Below are 16,841 nucleotides of genomic sequence, written 5' to 3'. Positions count from 1 at the left end.
TGATTTAAAAGATACAATCCATGATTTATTACAGAAAAGAGTGATATCCAAATTAGTTTATGTTACATTGTTTCTTTTTTTACATGTAAACAGGAACAAAGTAAACAATGTTATTGATACACTTCATGTCACGACTGCTATCGTCCTATTATACAAATAAATCTACGGGCTTACGTCACTGTGCTTCAAGTACATCATTGCTCAAGCACAATCCTATTAGGAGGCATAGAACAGAAAGCTTAATCCCCCTCCAGACTGCTATATTTTCAGAGATGTGCAAGGTCACGCTATTATTACTTATTATACAATACCCAGATTGTGCTATTGCCAACAGTAGAAAGCATGAGAGACACCTTTCCACCACTGTACAGCATTAGTATCAGTGAGGTGAACTGATGAAGATCCACCCAGAAACGATTAGTAACTGGGCAAGCCAAACATCCAAGGTCATGTAATTTTTCATTCATAAAGTGCCCCTATTCCCTTCGGTTAAATGCTTCAGCTGTTAGAGTGTAAGCGTGATTATATGTCCAAGCGGAGGAAGTCTGAGGTTTCACATGTTTTATCAGACTCTGCGTAAAATTCCCGGACATATTTTTTAAATGAATCAGTCTGGAGATCATGCTGTTATTTTAGAAAATACTGCACCAGTATAAAATCCTGCCACATCTAGAAACACACCGGTCCTTCCAGAAACGATCAACACTAAAAAAACAGGGAAGTGATATGTTTAAGACGCAACTTTACAGAAGTTAGCTCTGCTCAAAGCAGTAGTTAAGTCATGCATACTCCACAGCACAAATGTACCAGTACATTTATGACTGTTCAAAATAAACATAGCATTCAAGGATAACAACATGCATAGATTTTAGGTGTTCACATAGCAGGGAGGATACTCTGAAAACACTGACTACTTTCCTAAGTATTGGAATAAGATTTGAAAGCAAATATCTCTCTCTCTGGTGAATGAAATCGTGAATTGTTGGACTGAATGTGACCCGAAAGGAGTTTTTTGACCAACAACCTGGAAAAAAAAAAAAAAAGCCAACTAAATGAAGTATGTGAGTGCGTTCCATGATCTTTGATCTGCTCTAACATACAGCAAAATAATAAAAAAAAAAAACATGCTTATTATTGTGAGTGCGCATTTGAGTCATGCAAAAACATGGCAGTGCAAAAATATATATCTAAAAAAAGCAGAATACCTTTGATTGCATCTTAGAAAATATGATAAAAAAGTTGATCATTGCAGACATTCAGAGGACACCTGAGACAAGTGGACGTAACGTTTTCTATCTGAGGGTGAGAACGAGTGAACTTGCACGTGATAGCGCAAAATCAAATGTATAAAAACATTACGTATTTCATTAAATGTATATACAAAAAACAGGCAAAGTAAAATAAAGAAAGGAGGACAATCCTTGCAAAATGAAGAATGTTGTCATTGTTGTGCAATGCATTCAGGGTAGAAATTTTCCCTTCAGATGTTAGATTGGTGCAGCTTTTACCTTTACAGTGCATAACATTTTTACATTTAACACCACATGATCAATATGATGCATTTAAGTGTTTGAAGTCCCCATCTCAGTTCACATCACACACCCTTTAACTCTTAAACTCAACAGCACAGAGAAAGGAAATTATCCCGACTCAACCTCGCAGGTCCAACTATACCTGCCACGATGCCTATTTTCCTGAGTTCATTAGGCAAAAACACACTTCTCTAATCCATGACATCAAATCTGATCACAATATAAAAAAAAGGCAATGTCACCAGTCTGCAACTGAATAAACTCTCGCGTCCGTTTGATCAAAGATCAGACAGCTGCTGAAACCGTGTGTCTCACTGTGTGTTTAATAAAAGTCTGCAACAGAAGCTTGTAGCGTATTATGCGAGCGAAGAACAGTGGATAGAAGTTCGTTTCAAAACTGAACATCCAAGCCACAGGTATTTCTAAGTGATCCAAGTTTTCAACCACGCTTTGGGGCTTCCAGCAGCAAATGAAAACCAGACTGCGAGGGTCAGAGCGGAAGAGCAGATTTGTGGATCCTGCATGCGAGCGTACACGTTATGTTAGGGCGTGCGCTGCTGACGTCAGCCGAGATCCGAGTAGGTACACTGCGGCGTGACTCATGTCCAAAACAAATCCTAAACGGAGAGTTCAGAGAGTCTGCTGCAGATCAGGACAACAGGATGAGGAGAGAGAATATTTCTTGCACTTCAAAGAAAAACAAAAAAAAGCACGTGCTGCACAACACAGGCACACGTGATGTTCGGTGACACAAACTGTGGTACGCGGCCATGTTGTTACACTGTAGGCACAGTCAAATTGCACAGAGTTCACATTTCCTCAACTCGAGACAGTCAAGCTCAGCGGTAGCACAGAGATTAACACACAGCTCACACTGAGTACAGACACGTGAACCAGGCCTCGAGACAGGAAGTTTGTCTATCGAAAAGGTACAAAGCAGGATTACCATGCACTTCTTGTGATGTCTGAGGGAATACTTTGTCAGATGTACTAAATGGATGCTAACATCCTTTACAAGGAGTGCTTTTCAGTTTTGTTTTGTTTGTTTTTTTTCCTTTGCAAATATTAATCAGCATGCTTCAACAGCAAATATACATTTAGGAAGCAAGAACAGAGTCATTCTTATTTGGTAGCCACATCACCAGAATCACTTTGCAACAATAAAAATGCCACTGTAGTTCTGTCACACAGAAGTGGCTCTGCTGATGTTCACGAAGGGTTGGGGCGGTGGCGGGGGAGGGGATACACGGCCATGCTGCGAGCTGCACTGGGCTGCAGAGTCAAAGCAAAGTGGTAGCTGCCACACGGAGAGAGAGAGAGTGCAGGATGGGACAGTGAACAGTGCTGATCTGCAGCCCTTGATCTGCATAGTAAACATTACAATTGCAAAGTTGTTTTGTTTTGTTTTTTTCCCAGCTAAGCCACAATGCAGCACAGACCCAAGGGCACCCTGTTGGGTGAAGCCAGGTAAGGGATGAGGGCGGAGGCAGAAAGGGTCAGAGCCAGAAACCGGGAGGTGGAACAGATGGCAAGGGAGTGGCCAGTGCCAGATCTGGAGAGGATCTCGAGAGGGTGTCTTTGGTGTACAGAATCAGCCATCAGTGAAGCTAGACTCTAAAAGCTAACACATAAATAAGCAGGCAGGGGAGGTGGAGCTTGTGAGCTGAGGATCGCGTAGCGGAGACAGGGTGAGGGGATTTAAGCTAAGGCCACTCGTGGTGATAACGCTTCCCATTCTTCTTCCTCTCCTTCTGCAGATGCTCGAGTTCTGCTTCATACATCATCTCTTGCATCAGGTACTTTTCCCTCCTCATGCGATCGCAGAGATCCTTCGGCATGTCTGGAATGAGGTACGCTATGAAGGACTTGATCCCAAACACCAGGTGCTGAGGGAAGATTAAATTATTCATAAGTCAACATCCAGAGAAATCACGTGCTTTAGATGCCAATTTTGTTTTGGTATTAGTGGCGCATGCAAGAGTAAAAGTAAACCCAAGGAACTTCATATGCCCTTCTATCTTTTATATGTAGTGTAGTGTAGAATGTGCAAGGCAGTGTTGTCAAGGGAATATCTTGCATGGCAACCATGTAATTTGTGATGGTTTTTATTTTATTTTTTTCGAATGGTAGAATTTTCTCAGCCTTCTCCAGGACCTTGATTTAATTAACCCATGAAAATCACTTAAATTGCTGCTGTGAGGTTTCGGTTTCAGTCTCAGCACATAAAATAATTAAAATAAAACATTTGCAAAGCTACAAAAATATTGAGGCTGACTCAAAGTGGCACAGCGTAAGAGGATTTAGCTTCAGCTGCTTGTCCTGCTTGTAAACATACAGAAGAGAAATGGCCAATGGTTACAAACCTCAAAGACGATGATGAATGCCAGCCTGGCAGCCAAGACATGCCAGAACTGCAGAGTGAATTCGTATGGCACTGTGTTCCAGGGCGGCGCTCTGTAGTCTCTATACCTGCAGTATCCCGAGTGGTTTCTGTTATTCAGCTCACCCATGTCAAACACGGACAGGCTGCTGTTCACGTAGCCTTGCAAACACCTGCGAAAGCAGACGGCCATCACGTAAAACGCATAGGCTACATACAGGGCACTTAAAGGTTACACGCTGTTTTTAAGGCTTACTCATTGCCATGGTGGTGCCTCTTGTTCACACATGGGCCATATTTGAAGGCGTAAACAAAGCGGGGGATATAGTCTGAGGTTATGGCAATGACGAAGGCGTTAGTGATGACTGCCAGCACACCAATACCTTCGAGAATCCCGTGCCAGATCCCTGACAGACAAAACAAAGAAGAAAGAAAAACAGCTGGTATGTTGGTTTAAACCTGGGTGCCTTTATCTGCAATGGCTGACATGACCAGCATACCGTATTTTGCTTTATAAAACACAGACTACATCAAATACTGTAGGCACCGATAAATTGATATGCTGATTAAACATTCATGCAGTGAATATGAGAATGCAGCTGATAGATTTATAATAATAAGGACGAGGCCATCTTATTCAGTTGTTCTTGCTCCCTTTTTAACCAATAAACTAAAGTTTAAATTGCAGTAAATTTATAGGTTGCACAGGTTTTTGTTTAAAGCTTCTCCCGGGGTGAACAATCCTGCTCCTTCTCCACCTACCGATCGTGCGCATAGTAAGCGTCATCTAATTGGCTCGCTTCTGATCAGAGAAACTGAAGGTGTGACAAGACTCCATATTAGTGATAAGGTCACAAATAACAGAAATGAACCTTTTATGGTCACAGTTGTTAGCAGTTCCTGACATGTGTAGCTCAAGCTCTATAAGTAACAATTTTCAAGATGCCATTTTCACTTCACTGCACTCGATTTACTTCTGCCTTAGTTAATAATGTCCCCGAATGCGATTGAACAGCTTCCGGTAATGGAGCATATTGAATTACACAAAATGTTTTGTTTTGTGGCAGTTGAATGAAGACAGAGACAGTAGATAAAAAGGATCTCTCCTCCTTATCTGCCTTAGATAAGGCAGATAAGGATGATCAGGAAATGTCAGCCTAACTCTTCAAAGGAGCTTAGCTTGCTGTGTGACTGACACATAATGTGTTCATTACAGCGGAGGAATTTCTAAATGTTTCAGGGTGGATTCCTCCTTTACTTACAAGGAAACATGCCACATGAATCACTGGGTCATATGGCAGTTTAAGGATGCAGTTTGTAATCGTATGGGGAGATGGGCTGATGAGAGGGGAGGTGCAGCATATGGAGTTGCAGAAGGACAGGATATGGAAACATATCCATCACTGTAGGAGAGGTCATGTTAAACTAACACAACATTTTACTGCTGGAAGAAAAAACAATAATTAAAAGTGACTCTGATCCAAGAAGATGTCGTGTGAGCCGCACAGACCTATATCAGTGGCTCGAGCAGGCATGGGTCTCCTCCACTGAGTGACAAATTTGTAGGCGTCAAGACGAATCTCAATGATGTTGTTGAGCAGAGCGAGGAGAGGAGCCAGCGGGAAAGCTGCTACAAAGATGGTGGTGAAGCCAAACTGAAGAACTGCAGCGGAAAGAATCATTCGGATGTCAACACTGGCACGAAAAAAAAAAAATGCTGAGGTTTGAATAATAGCCTGCATTTGCATGGATTATTTCCTTCTCCAGAAAGTCAAAACACAATTCTTAGTAGGAGTGCATTTTTTACCCATTTCGAGATATTCATCCACAAGCCCATGGGCGTTCATCGGCTGCAGATTCCAGTCCTTGTCCCACTGAGGAAGCTGGGCCTTATTCTCTACATTCTGCCCTCCACCACCTCCTTTCTTCATCTTTCTACGAGACCACCAGTTCTGCAGCAGACTGAAAACATAGAGAGTAGCGATAAACCCTGGCAAAGCACTGTGCTCTGCAAGAACTGTTTTACTGAGCCACATGCGAGAGGATTTGATGTGCTTCTTCAGGAGAAAAATCTTTTCACATGCAAATGAGCTGAAAGAGGAAAAGCCATGCAGAAACTACATACGGCCTGTTAATTGCCATCACTTGAATTCACGTCATTAAGCTTCATGTCATTTCTAATAGTTCATAGACAAGAAGGCGTGCGATTATAATGAGGCACTTACGGATAACCGAGCTCCATGAAGTTGTTCCAGATTTGCTTGAAGAACATGATGACTCCCATTTGCAGACACAGATCAATCAAACACCCACTTGGGTGACACTGAGAAAAATAGATTTCAATGAAAAATAATAATAATACAAAAACCGTATCATTCATATTTCGTGCCTAATAATTCAGAGCTAGGAGCAAACTCTGGGACACACTTGATCCGATTCCATTTTTTTAATCATTAAAATTGAAAATCACAGTAATTATGTGGTGAGATTAATGGTTCACATGCAGGCGGATCATTAGAAAGATGAATTACTCGAAATTTCTAAATATATCCCAAAACAGAAGGCACTAATCAGCCCAGTCACTGCTGACATAATCACCTACTTACGTTTGATGGCTAATTGCACTCACCTCCTCCAATCTCCATCGACTAAAGAGTTTATTGTATTTTCCAGGCCTGCCAGCAAACCTGATCAAATTAAGACGGCCAACATTAGCTGTTGATTCAATCAATGTAATAATAATAATAATAATAATAATAATAAACTTAGAGTAGAAAAAAAAGACACTTAGAGGTGCTAATTATGTGCAACAATCCGTGACCTAGTTACACTTGTAGGCAGGGCAGCATTTTGTAACTGCTGAAAGATGAAACACCCAAAAAACACGATTTCCCCGGCTGAAGAGGGGAAGGGAAGGAGTCTTGGCTTGGTCATGACTGGGAGTTTGAAAGGAAACATCTTTGCACAATCCCTCATTAAAGTCGGTGTAAACAGTCACTGTAAAGTTTATGGCAGTTTGCCTACCTTCCAAGGAAGAAGGCGATATAAAACGTGGAGCTGTTTAAATTCACAAACTGGAACAGAAACATCTTCAGAGCAAAGCTGTTCTCCCACTCAGACTCCGTCCGTGGGTGCTCTAAAAGGGGAGGGACAGGGGTTTGTTAGGCAGATGGGTGAAGAGAATAAATAATGTTCAACCAGCTGGGAAGCCAAAGATAATGAAGGCATAAATGCATGAAACACTCACCTAAATTAGTCAGCAGATAGGCCACCTTTTCATACACCTGACAAAATGATAGTACACATCAGTGTCAACAGGAAAAGGTTGAGGAGGGTAATGATTATGAGAAACAGAGGAAGGCTGGAATGAAAAAAAAGTCTTAAGTAAGTGCTGAGTGAAGTATTTATGGGATAGAAAATGCGAACGTGGGATGTAGGATGATGCTCGTCCGGGCACCCACCACATTGAGAGACATGATGATCATAAAGTTGATGCAGACACCGGTGCCAGAGGTGGCGAACTGCCAGTTCTTCTTCACAAAATACCAGTTAAAGGAAGCAAACTTCTCCATCGCAATAAGGCGGAAAACCACTACAGCAAACACTGCTGTCAGAACAAGGGAAATCTAAGCAGAGGTGATGGAGAGAAGACAAGCACAGCAGAAAGGATGAAGAACCAGTACGATTAACAGGGTGAAAAAAAGTTTTGAATTTATCCTATAAGGAAGAAGTGTGCCATAAATATGAAAAAACTGTAAGTTTAGAAACATTGAACTATTTAGATGATAGATAATCAGAAGCAACTTATATGTAAACAGGAGAAATTAGGCCATGAGAAAGGGCTAATACACCATTTCCTTTGAGTATGGTCTTTGTCCAGCAGGGGGAGATGTTACACCACTGCAAACGCATCACACTGTTCTAATAAAGATGGCACACAAAATAACTGTGAGCTTACACCGAGCCCGATTCCCAAAAAGACAGATTATTCAAAGGTTAAAGGGTTTACCATGAAGAATATTCCGGACACAGACACCATGAGCCGACTAAGCTTGTCTGAGAAAGGCTGGAAAGGCTCGGGCTTGCCGGAGATGGGGTTAACTCTCTCCATCCTGGAGTACTTGGCTTCAAACTGTGGCCTCAGCTCCTCCTGATTAACAACACATATTCCAGCATTGTCTACTGAACTGTAGCTCTCTTACAGCATGAACACCTTAAAACTGTGAGGTAATCATATATTTGAGCATATGTCTAACATACCTCTTCCTCCTCCCAATCAATAAGATCCCAGTCATAAGTCAGTTCTGCCCTTCTTCTTTTCCAGAACTCAAGGAATACAGTGGCTGCAGAAGTGATCATGAATCAATCACGTTATTGATCATTTTTGATGTATACACTATAGCACAGCTAACTGCAAAGAGGAAGAGGCCATGCAGAAGCAAACAGCACATCATAGTCAGATATCCTGGGTGAAACAGGCTGCAGTGATGTGCACGGCCCAAGATGGAGACTGATTACAGTCATCAGTTCACACTCACACTGTGGATGTCAAGTTAAAGGAGACTGGCAACAGCAAATAGACTTTTTCTTGTTCAGTGCACATCCTCAAACTGTGTCTTTGTCGAGCAAGATCCATTTTGGGTTGAGAGACTTCTAAAGTAAAGCTTTTTGTGGGATGACTTCAGACTGGAGGCATTGTTTCCTTTGTGTCAGGCTCTGTTGTGACTTGAGGTAAAAAACAACGTCGGAAATGATGTTCTTTTTCTGTCAAGGCTTTTTATGTTTTCCGCCTTGAAAATGTGACAAATGTGTAACAGAGAAACGGGGGCTTTTATAAACGTGCACACAAAGGAATCATTTACATAAATCCACATGTTGGAAGAATTTGGCTTCAAAGTCAGTAAAAAACTGAAACTTTATCATGTATGATGGAAAACACAATGTAATTCTATACATTAAGATGCACAATTTGCTGGATTAAGACGCAATTGTTGCAGTTTTACCTCTGTTAACATCACAGTGGATTTTAAATAAAATAACTAAGACTGAACTGCAGACTTTCAGTTTTAATTCAAGTAGTTTAACAAAAGTGTTGCACTAACTGTTTAGGAAATTTAAAATATTTTAGACAGATGTCTCCATTTTCAGAGGCTCAAAATTAATTCTACAAACTAATGTAATTTGAAATATAAGGACTGTTTTTATTATTTTGGTGAAAATCCTGTACACTCAACGACTGCATGAAGTCTAGAACCCATGGACATCACGCTGGGTTGAGATGGGTCTCTCTGTCGTCAGTTTTGCATTCAGCAACTGAAAAGCGCCTCGGCTGGGTTGAGATCATGTCACCTATTTCGCCATTGAAGAATATCCTATTTTTATAAGTATTTGGCTGACTCTAGGCAGAGAGTACAGCCCTGCACACTTCACAGTTCATCCTGCTACTTCTACCTGCAGTCAGATCATCATGAAACACCAGTGTCCCAGTTCCAATTGCAGCCATACATGCACATGCCATAGCACTGCCTCTAACATGTTTGACAGATGTGGTATGCTTCAGATTGTTTCTCTCCAGCTGTATAATTTTCTGTTCCCATCATTCTGGTACAAATTCATCTTTCAGGTTTCACCTGTCCAAATATTGTTTCCAAACTGTGAAGGCTCTTTTTTAGATGTTTCCAAGTCTTTCGAGTCTAATCTGGCCTTCCTGATCTTGAGTGTAACTAGTGGTTTGCACTTGTTGTGGTTTGCACCTGTTGTAAACACTTTTATTTCCTTTTATGAAGGCATCTCTTGAGTGCAGATCTTGACAGTGATAGTCTTGCCTCGTTGACAGTATTCTTGGTTGGATGTTGAGAAGTTGTTTTTCTTAACTAAGGACAAAAAAAAGTCTGTCATCACTAGGAATGGGTACCGGTATCGGTTCTGACATAAACGGTAGTAAACAGACCGAAAAGCAGCGCACATTTCGGTGCTTTATTTCGGTGCTTTATTTCGGTGCTTTTCTTTCCTGAGCTGTGATACATTTTGGATTCTAGCCAATCATTTTACGTTTCCAATGATAGTAGGCGGGCCCAGGTACGTACGTTCTTTTAGAGCAGAGCTACAGAGTAAAAATGCCCAAGGCGAAGCGGTCAAAAGTCTGGCTGTACTTCACAGCAAAAGATGCAAACTCAGCAGCCTGCAACAAGTGCTTTAAGGTGATACTGTGCAAAGGAGGTAACTCCTCGAATCTGACGACGAACCTGGCGACCTATAGCCTTTTGTTAAAAGCCGAGAAATGCGCCGTATTTGATAGCTTGCTGCGAGACCTCACACCGTGCACATCTACTGCGGGTGTGGTGCCTGTTATCGGACCCGGAGTTTGCAACATCCCCCAAAAACCCGAAAAGGAGAGTCCTGGCCCCTAGCCCTGCCAGTGTAGCAGAAATGATGACGGATGATGATGGCAGCAGCAGCCGTTCTTCTCTGCGTGAGTAGCTTAATGTTGTTCGTGTGTAATTTACGTTGAGTACGCTAACCGCGTGATTACATTAATGCATGTAAGGTGAACTAGCAAACACCGTCGTAGTTACACGAGGCTGTCTTCTTGTTTGATGGCAGATACTCCCTTCACCCTGGCCAAAAAGGCTAAAATGACCAAAGGAAAAGTGAAAAACAGCTAAAAATGAGAGGTTTTTGGACAAAGTTTGTGTTTTTTCCATTGATTAAGCAGTGCTTCCAGCCAAGAGTGATACCATAAATCCCCTATAGCTGCAGAAAAGGCTAACATTGTTATCTTTTTACAAAAAAAACAGCTGCACATGAGAGGTTTTTGGACCAATTTTGTGTTCTCCATTCTTTAAGCACCGGTTCGAGCACCGTTTAAGCACCGGCACCGTTTCAGAAGTACCGGTTTGGTACTGGTATCGGATAAAACCTAAATGATACCCATCCCTAGTCATCACAGCCTTTAGTAGTCTTCTGGGGTCTTTCTTGTTATTTTGGTGTTGCTGAGCTGACAACACCATCTGTTCAAGTATGTAAGATTGTTGATTTGGCTGCTCCTGAAGTTTTTATGTCTTTTCAGTCCTCCCTCACTTGCCCTGAAATCTCATCTCATATTTAAGAAAGACAAAATACAATATTTTCGAATGAATTTTGAAAATTATTTGTCATGAAAGAACAAGAAAACCGATCTTGTCCAGTTTATATTGTAAAAATGAGCGATGCTTAATTCAGTGCTTTTGTTAAACCCCTTGAATTGAAGCTGAACGTTGGCTCTTCAATCACATCTCGATTGTTTGATTTAGAAGCCACTGTGCTGTAGTGCAGAGGCAAAACTACACAAATTGTGTCTTTGTCCAAAATATTATTGACCTCACTGTAGCAGTGATACAGTTTGTGTATTAGTTTGCATTAGATATGCACACAATGTGGTTTTTATAACAGATTTCCAATAAAATATATAAATATGTGGTTGGTTCTTTGTAGCCTCACAATGGCTCTCATTTATCTATTAAAATGTTTTATCCTTGGGGATTTTTTTTAAACCTCATGTGGTTTGTTTTGCTTTTTTTCCCGGCACTGTTTTAACTCAAATTATTAAAAGCCTGCAGATTAATAAGTGATAAATCAAGCAAACAAAGCAACCAAACAAGTGATATATTTTCTGTGAACTTATTTAATGTAGAGTAAAATGAGAAAGACCAGAGGCAAAAAATGCACCAGAGTTTGAATCCTCAGTCAGAACAACTTTAGCCGCTCGTAAAGATGTTGAAGTTTAATATAGCTTGACCCACTTTTGTTTAAAGAGAGAGAAAAGCGGCCTTCTCTGATGCCTACATTCAATCCCTTGGGCTAACCAATTTTTCATGTCTATCTCACACACACTCACTAACACTAACTCCAGACTTTGAGTGCACTCACTCAGTGGTGCAGTGCTGCTAACTTTGGTCCAGATAGCCAAAAGCTTTTATGCAGGATTTGGAGCTACAGACCTCAGTTAGTGCAACTGTGTGGACATTCTTTGGCTTTTGAGCTCTCATTATCCTTCACTTAGTCCAAATAAAGAACAAATTGTGTCAATTGCTCCCTCTGGCACAAGTGATTATTTACCTCCTTGACAGATAGATGGATCTGGGCCAGCCGATGCACTCTAATGCTCACACTTCACGTTACAAAGTTATTATAGCTGTGGGAAACGTAGCTGCAATATATGAATATCACGGTGCAATTCTACAACCTTGACAGCCGAGTGATATTCTGCCCCTGGAGAAATCTTTAATTATCAAACTAATTACATCAGAACTGCACTGGAAGTACAAGTGTGGAGTCAGAGAAGGCGGACTGAGATTTACTTACTGAAAAACACATTACAGACTGACGATCTCTTGTTTGTCTTGTTTGTGTACTGCAGAGTGTCTTGTGGACTAAATTCTCAGTTGAAAAACTTAATACGTTTGGGAGAGATGAGTGGTGAGTGGAAACACAAGCACTCGAGTATAAATAGAATCAAATTCCAGTAGGGTTGGTATCAGGCAGAGAACAAAGCTTATGTGGAACAACAAAAAAAAGCCACCAACACAAACTGCTTCTACGCACCCCAAATAGCCATGAAGATAGCGAAGAATACAGTGCCACCGTTGTCAAACAGATAGGTCACCTAGAAGCACAAGCACACGGAGCGCTGCTCTTAAAAACACAAAAGTGAAACAGAATACATTATCAATATCCACAGCCCCAATTTTACCCAAAAAGATCTCCAGGCTCTCTGACAATCAACATTTTTGAGTTCAGGTCCCAACGCAGGAGATTTGTTAAAGAAATCATGGTTTTAAAATAGCATCAACTGCCTATAATAATGATCGTACAGCTACAGCTACCAACTGATTAGCTTAGCTTGGCATGCAGACTGGAAGCAGGTGGAAACAGCTCACTGGTTATTGTCAAGTGGGAATAAATCCACCTAATACTTACTAAAAAAAGACCTAATTTATTTAATCAACATTAAAAAAGTCAAATAAAATAATAAACCTAAGGTTTCACCTGAAGAACCAGGTTCACTGTGCCCCCGTTTCTAGTCTAGATACATGTCTGCTGGCATCTTTGTAACAGTTTTGAGAAACTCTAAGATCATGTAATGTTGTGCATATGGAGAAATACCAAAGCTGCACTGACCTTTGCATATACACAACTGTCACTCAGCGTCCAAGGCTCACAGTTTTCCTCACACATGGGACACATGATGGTAGTGTTGGCCTCGCAAATCTCTTTACTGGGGAGAGAGTAAACCAATAAATGCCATCATCAACCGACACGATGTTCGGACTTACATGGCATAGTTGTGTGAACTGACCTGATTTGGCTCGCGTCCATGGTTAAAAGACCATAGAGGAAGACAAAAACCCCAACCAGGGCAGCGGGGATTAACATGCCCGTGTACCAGCCCAACCACGCAAAGTACAGACCGATTTTCTCACCAAAGTATCGCCTGGGAGAGACACAAAAAAATAGAGTGGAGAAAATTCACCAATTAACTGTGACGACTTAATTAGACTTGACCGTGCCCGTTCAGCGTGGAGTTGTGGGCGTCAGTGGTGCACTGTGAGATGATCACAGCGGCTTAATGGATAGAAGGTTGAACGCTAAGGCTGGAAAATAATCGATGATCCCAGCAAGCTTAAGCAAGACATTTATTTCAAAACTGCTCTCGTAAAGATCCAATACAGTGTAAAACCAAAAAACCTCTCCAAAGTACTTACTAGAACCTCGAAAACCTAATGACTTTCACGCTGTCTGTCACCTGTTTAATGCATACAAAGCTGTGAATGTGAAAATGACAAGGTGTGCTTCAGAGACAGTCATCATTTCAACTCCCTCTTGACAAGAAAGTGAAAATAATATTTCCCTAAATATGAAACCATTCCTTGCCACTCTCATGTTCCTCGTAATAAGATGGATATGACAGACTTGACAGATGGTGATGAAATGCAGAGCTACCAAGGAAGCCGGAAACTAAAGCGAGTTCATCATCAGCTGTTAAAATAGCTCCATCACTTCAGAAATAACAGACGTGCTGCGATGTCAAGGAGTTGTAGATGAGACTGCTCCTCGTGAGAAATCTGTGATCGTGCAGACTTCAAACTCCATTTAAACAACATATCTTGACTGTGATCAAAGAAAGGATCGGCAACATAATCAGGACGCGGTATCTCGCGTACGACGCACACACGTACACAATGTATGTGTACGAAAACAGCTCGTGATTTGTGTCACCTGCTTCAAAGCTGATTACCTGATGAGATCCAGAGGCTGGTATTTGTACCACATCCCCCAGCGGGCCCAGCGCTCATACAGAAGATGCCTGTGGTTCTGGGCACCGTGCGTCTTGATTGAATGTCTGCTCTTGTAACCGCCCTGATGAGACAAGAGAAAAAGAGTCTAGACTAAAAATTTTTTTTATATCCTTCAGATATAATCAGCCGATAAGAAACACAAAACATACCAGATTTGAATTTTCACACTATCCCCTGCATTGTTGTTTTTTGTGATGTAGTGAAGTACTACCAAAGCTACTCCTATATTTGCTGCCTTTCATGGAAAGTCAGGTTCTCTCCACCTGCACCTCTGTGAAGGGCACCGGAAGTCTTTCACAGTGTAAAAATGATGTACAGTACTGTGTAATAATCTTGAGCCGCACCTCATTTCTTTATATTTCGATTCAGAGGTGCCAGACTTGCTCGTAATTTTGAAAGTGGTCTTGAGCAATTGTTTTCCAGGCTTTCTGAAGGTCGAAGGTTTTCTTTGTACATTATCTGCTTTTTCAAATATCTTCAGTCCAGTTTTCGTACCTGACTATTTTCAGAGGAATGTTTTGTTTGTTTTGTGTCTACATACAACAGCCAGTTAGCAAAGAACCAATTTCTTTAGGTCTCTTTGGTGAGCCACGTACTGTCCACAAAGGCCTCATCAAAATCAGTGTCAGTGTACAACACTTAGTGTCTACAGCTAATTGTAAACTGTGGCGGAGGCTCTGTCTTGGTTTGGGGCTGCATTTCAAAATTGATGGATTTATGAACTCAAAAAGTATCATCAGATTTGATCCACCATGCAATACCATACGGAAAGCATCTTATTGGCAGCAGCTTCATTTTTCAGCATGACAATAGTTTACATGACAACTGTGTAGGATCACCTTTACTGAAAACAAAAGGCAGACAACATTCAAAGAAGAGATTTGAATGTGATCTGAAAAAAAATCTGTAGCAATATTCCTGAAGATGGGACAGCACGGTGGCAAGGTGCTGCCTCACAGTGGGTAGGTGCTGAGTTTAATTCCACCATCAGGCCAACGTCTCTCTGTGTGGAGTTTGCATGTTCTCCCGTGTTTGCGTGGGCTCTCTCTGGGTACTCCACCTTCCTCCCACATTCTCTTGTCCAAAGTCAAGACATGCAGTTAGTGGGGTTAGGTTGACTGGTAACTCTAAATTGCCCATAGCTGTGAGTGTGAATGGTTGTTTGTCTCTATTTGTTGACCCTGCGACAGATGGGTGACCTGTCCAGTGTGTACCCTGCCTCTTGCCCTAAGACAGCTTAAGGCAAGAGGCCCTTTTCAGCCCCCCTGTGACCCTGAAAAGGATAAGCAGAAGAGAATGGATATTCCTAAAGATGACTTTATGGAAAAGTCATCTTCAGATAGAAATTCTAAGAAAGTTTGACTAAGAGAGTTCAAACTTTGAAGTAAAGGTGGTTATGCCAAATACATATATATATATGTATTTCTATGTATTATTGTGAGTACAAGAAAATAATTATTATAATATGATGTGTTAAATTTGTTTAGATCAGAGGAATAGGGAAGGATTTGTCTGCGTTTTAGTTTGGCTTAGCTGTAGGCCTGAGAGTGTGTATTTGTTTAGAGAAAAAGGAATTTATGGACACTGGGGGTCTGCCTGCCATAAAAGGAGACAGGAAGCTACAGTTGGGGATTGCTGATGCTGATGCTTGTACCTTTAATAAAACTCATAATTGTTATAAACTTAGAAGTAGGTTTGTAGGAGACTCTCCACCTTATCTGTAAATGTAAGACAACAAGAGGCCAATGGCCCATCTGACCCATGCAGAGTGGGGGTCTCAGTGTTTGTAATATGTTAACTCTGTTTTCTATGTTGTGTAGAGGAATTTGGTGTAGCTTGGGTGAGATTACTTTTATGACCCCCAGGAAGTCACGTACGCAGAGACACACACACAGTGCTTAAACTGTTACACTCACACATCCACACGCACATTCACTCACGTGCACTCACATAGACATACAGGGTACACGCACACACAGGCACTCACGTGCTCGTGCATACACACAGACACAGAGTTTGCAGCACACCATGGGGGTTTTATGATGGGGTCACTTCTACAAAATTGTGTTTCACAGACAAAGGAGTGGAAGATCTGCAGAGGGACACCGGCCTTGCACGTCTTCCCTTCTAGAAGATGCATGCGTAAATGAAGATGAATAAAGATGAATAAAGGTTTTTGTGAAAATGACTACTGAGTCCGGTGCCGTCTCTGGATGCTTCGAGGAATAAAAAAGAACCGGGGTGAAACTGATTTTGTAACAATGTTTAAATAAAAATTAACTGCTTTTCACTTTCTTAGCAAAATTTAAAGAAGTGAGGGACTGAGCTCAAGATGTTTGCACAGCCTGTGCAAGCAATCTGAATTTAATTTTAGCCAAATCTGGGACTCGCGTCAGGGTTTGAATCCACCAGCCAGCCAGTCAGACAGCCAGGACATTTCTGTGTGTGTTTGCGTGTTCTACCTGGGCACACATTGGTTCTTTTCGGGTACTCCAGCTTCTTCCCAGAGTCCAAAGGATAAGTTAATTTCTGAATTAGCTTTTAGGTACAACCCTGAATTGGAACTGAACTGGAACTGAATTGGAGCCACAA

The 16,841-nt window shown here is 41.4% G+C and overlaps 1 protein-coding gene across 3 annotated transcripts in view; it reads right to left on the bottom strand.

Annotated features, from left to right (window-relative positions):
* The window catches only part of ano3 (anoctamin 3), a 45,327-nt gene continuing 28,486 nt past the window's right edge, over window positions 1–16,841 (bottom strand). For all 3 annotated transcript variants that reach the window (XM_085282399.1, XM_085282401.1, XM_085282400.1), the window contains exons 10-25: window positions 14,189–14,310; window positions 13,250–13,384; window positions 13,072–13,168; window positions 12,496–12,556; window positions 8,173–8,255; window positions 7,922–8,062; window positions 7,374–7,538; window positions 7,160–7,196; window positions 6,937–7,048; window positions 6,542–6,599; window positions 6,138–6,235; window positions 5,720–5,874; window positions 5,423–5,575; window positions 4,169–4,319; window positions 3,896–4,085; window positions 1–3,418 (exon numbers count right to left, since the gene is read on the bottom strand). In XM_085282399.1, coding sequence (XP_085138525.1) covers window positions 3,236–3,418; window positions 3,896–4,085; window positions 4,169–4,319; window positions 5,423–5,575; window positions 5,720–5,874; window positions 6,138–6,235; window positions 6,542–6,599; window positions 6,937–7,048; window positions 7,160–7,196; window positions 7,374–7,538; window positions 7,922–8,062; window positions 8,173–8,255; window positions 12,496–12,556; window positions 13,072–13,168; window positions 13,250–13,384; window positions 14,189–14,310 — 1,941 coding nt within the window. In that variant the 3' untranslated portion in view covers window positions 1–3,235. The remainder of the gene's footprint in view (window positions 3,419–3,895; window positions 4,086–4,168; window positions 4,320–5,422; window positions 5,576–5,719; window positions 5,875–6,137; window positions 6,236–6,541; window positions 6,600–6,936; window positions 7,049–7,159; window positions 7,197–7,373; window positions 7,539–7,921; window positions 8,063–8,172; window positions 8,256–12,495; window positions 12,557–13,071; window positions 13,169–13,249; window positions 13,385–14,188; window positions 14,311–16,841) is intronic.

This window comes from Mchenga conophoros, linkage group LG7 (genome assembly GCF_057382185.1).
Source record: "Mchenga conophoros isolate Kocher_MC1m ecotype Shallow Benthic linkage group LG7, M_conophoros_male_GT1.1, whole genome shotgun sequence".
NCBI lineage: Eukaryota > Metazoa > Chordata > Actinopteri > Cichliformes > Cichlidae > Mchenga > Mchenga conophoros.
Note: the sequence above shows the minus strand (reverse complement) of the source record. Positions and strands in the feature narration are given on the sequence as shown.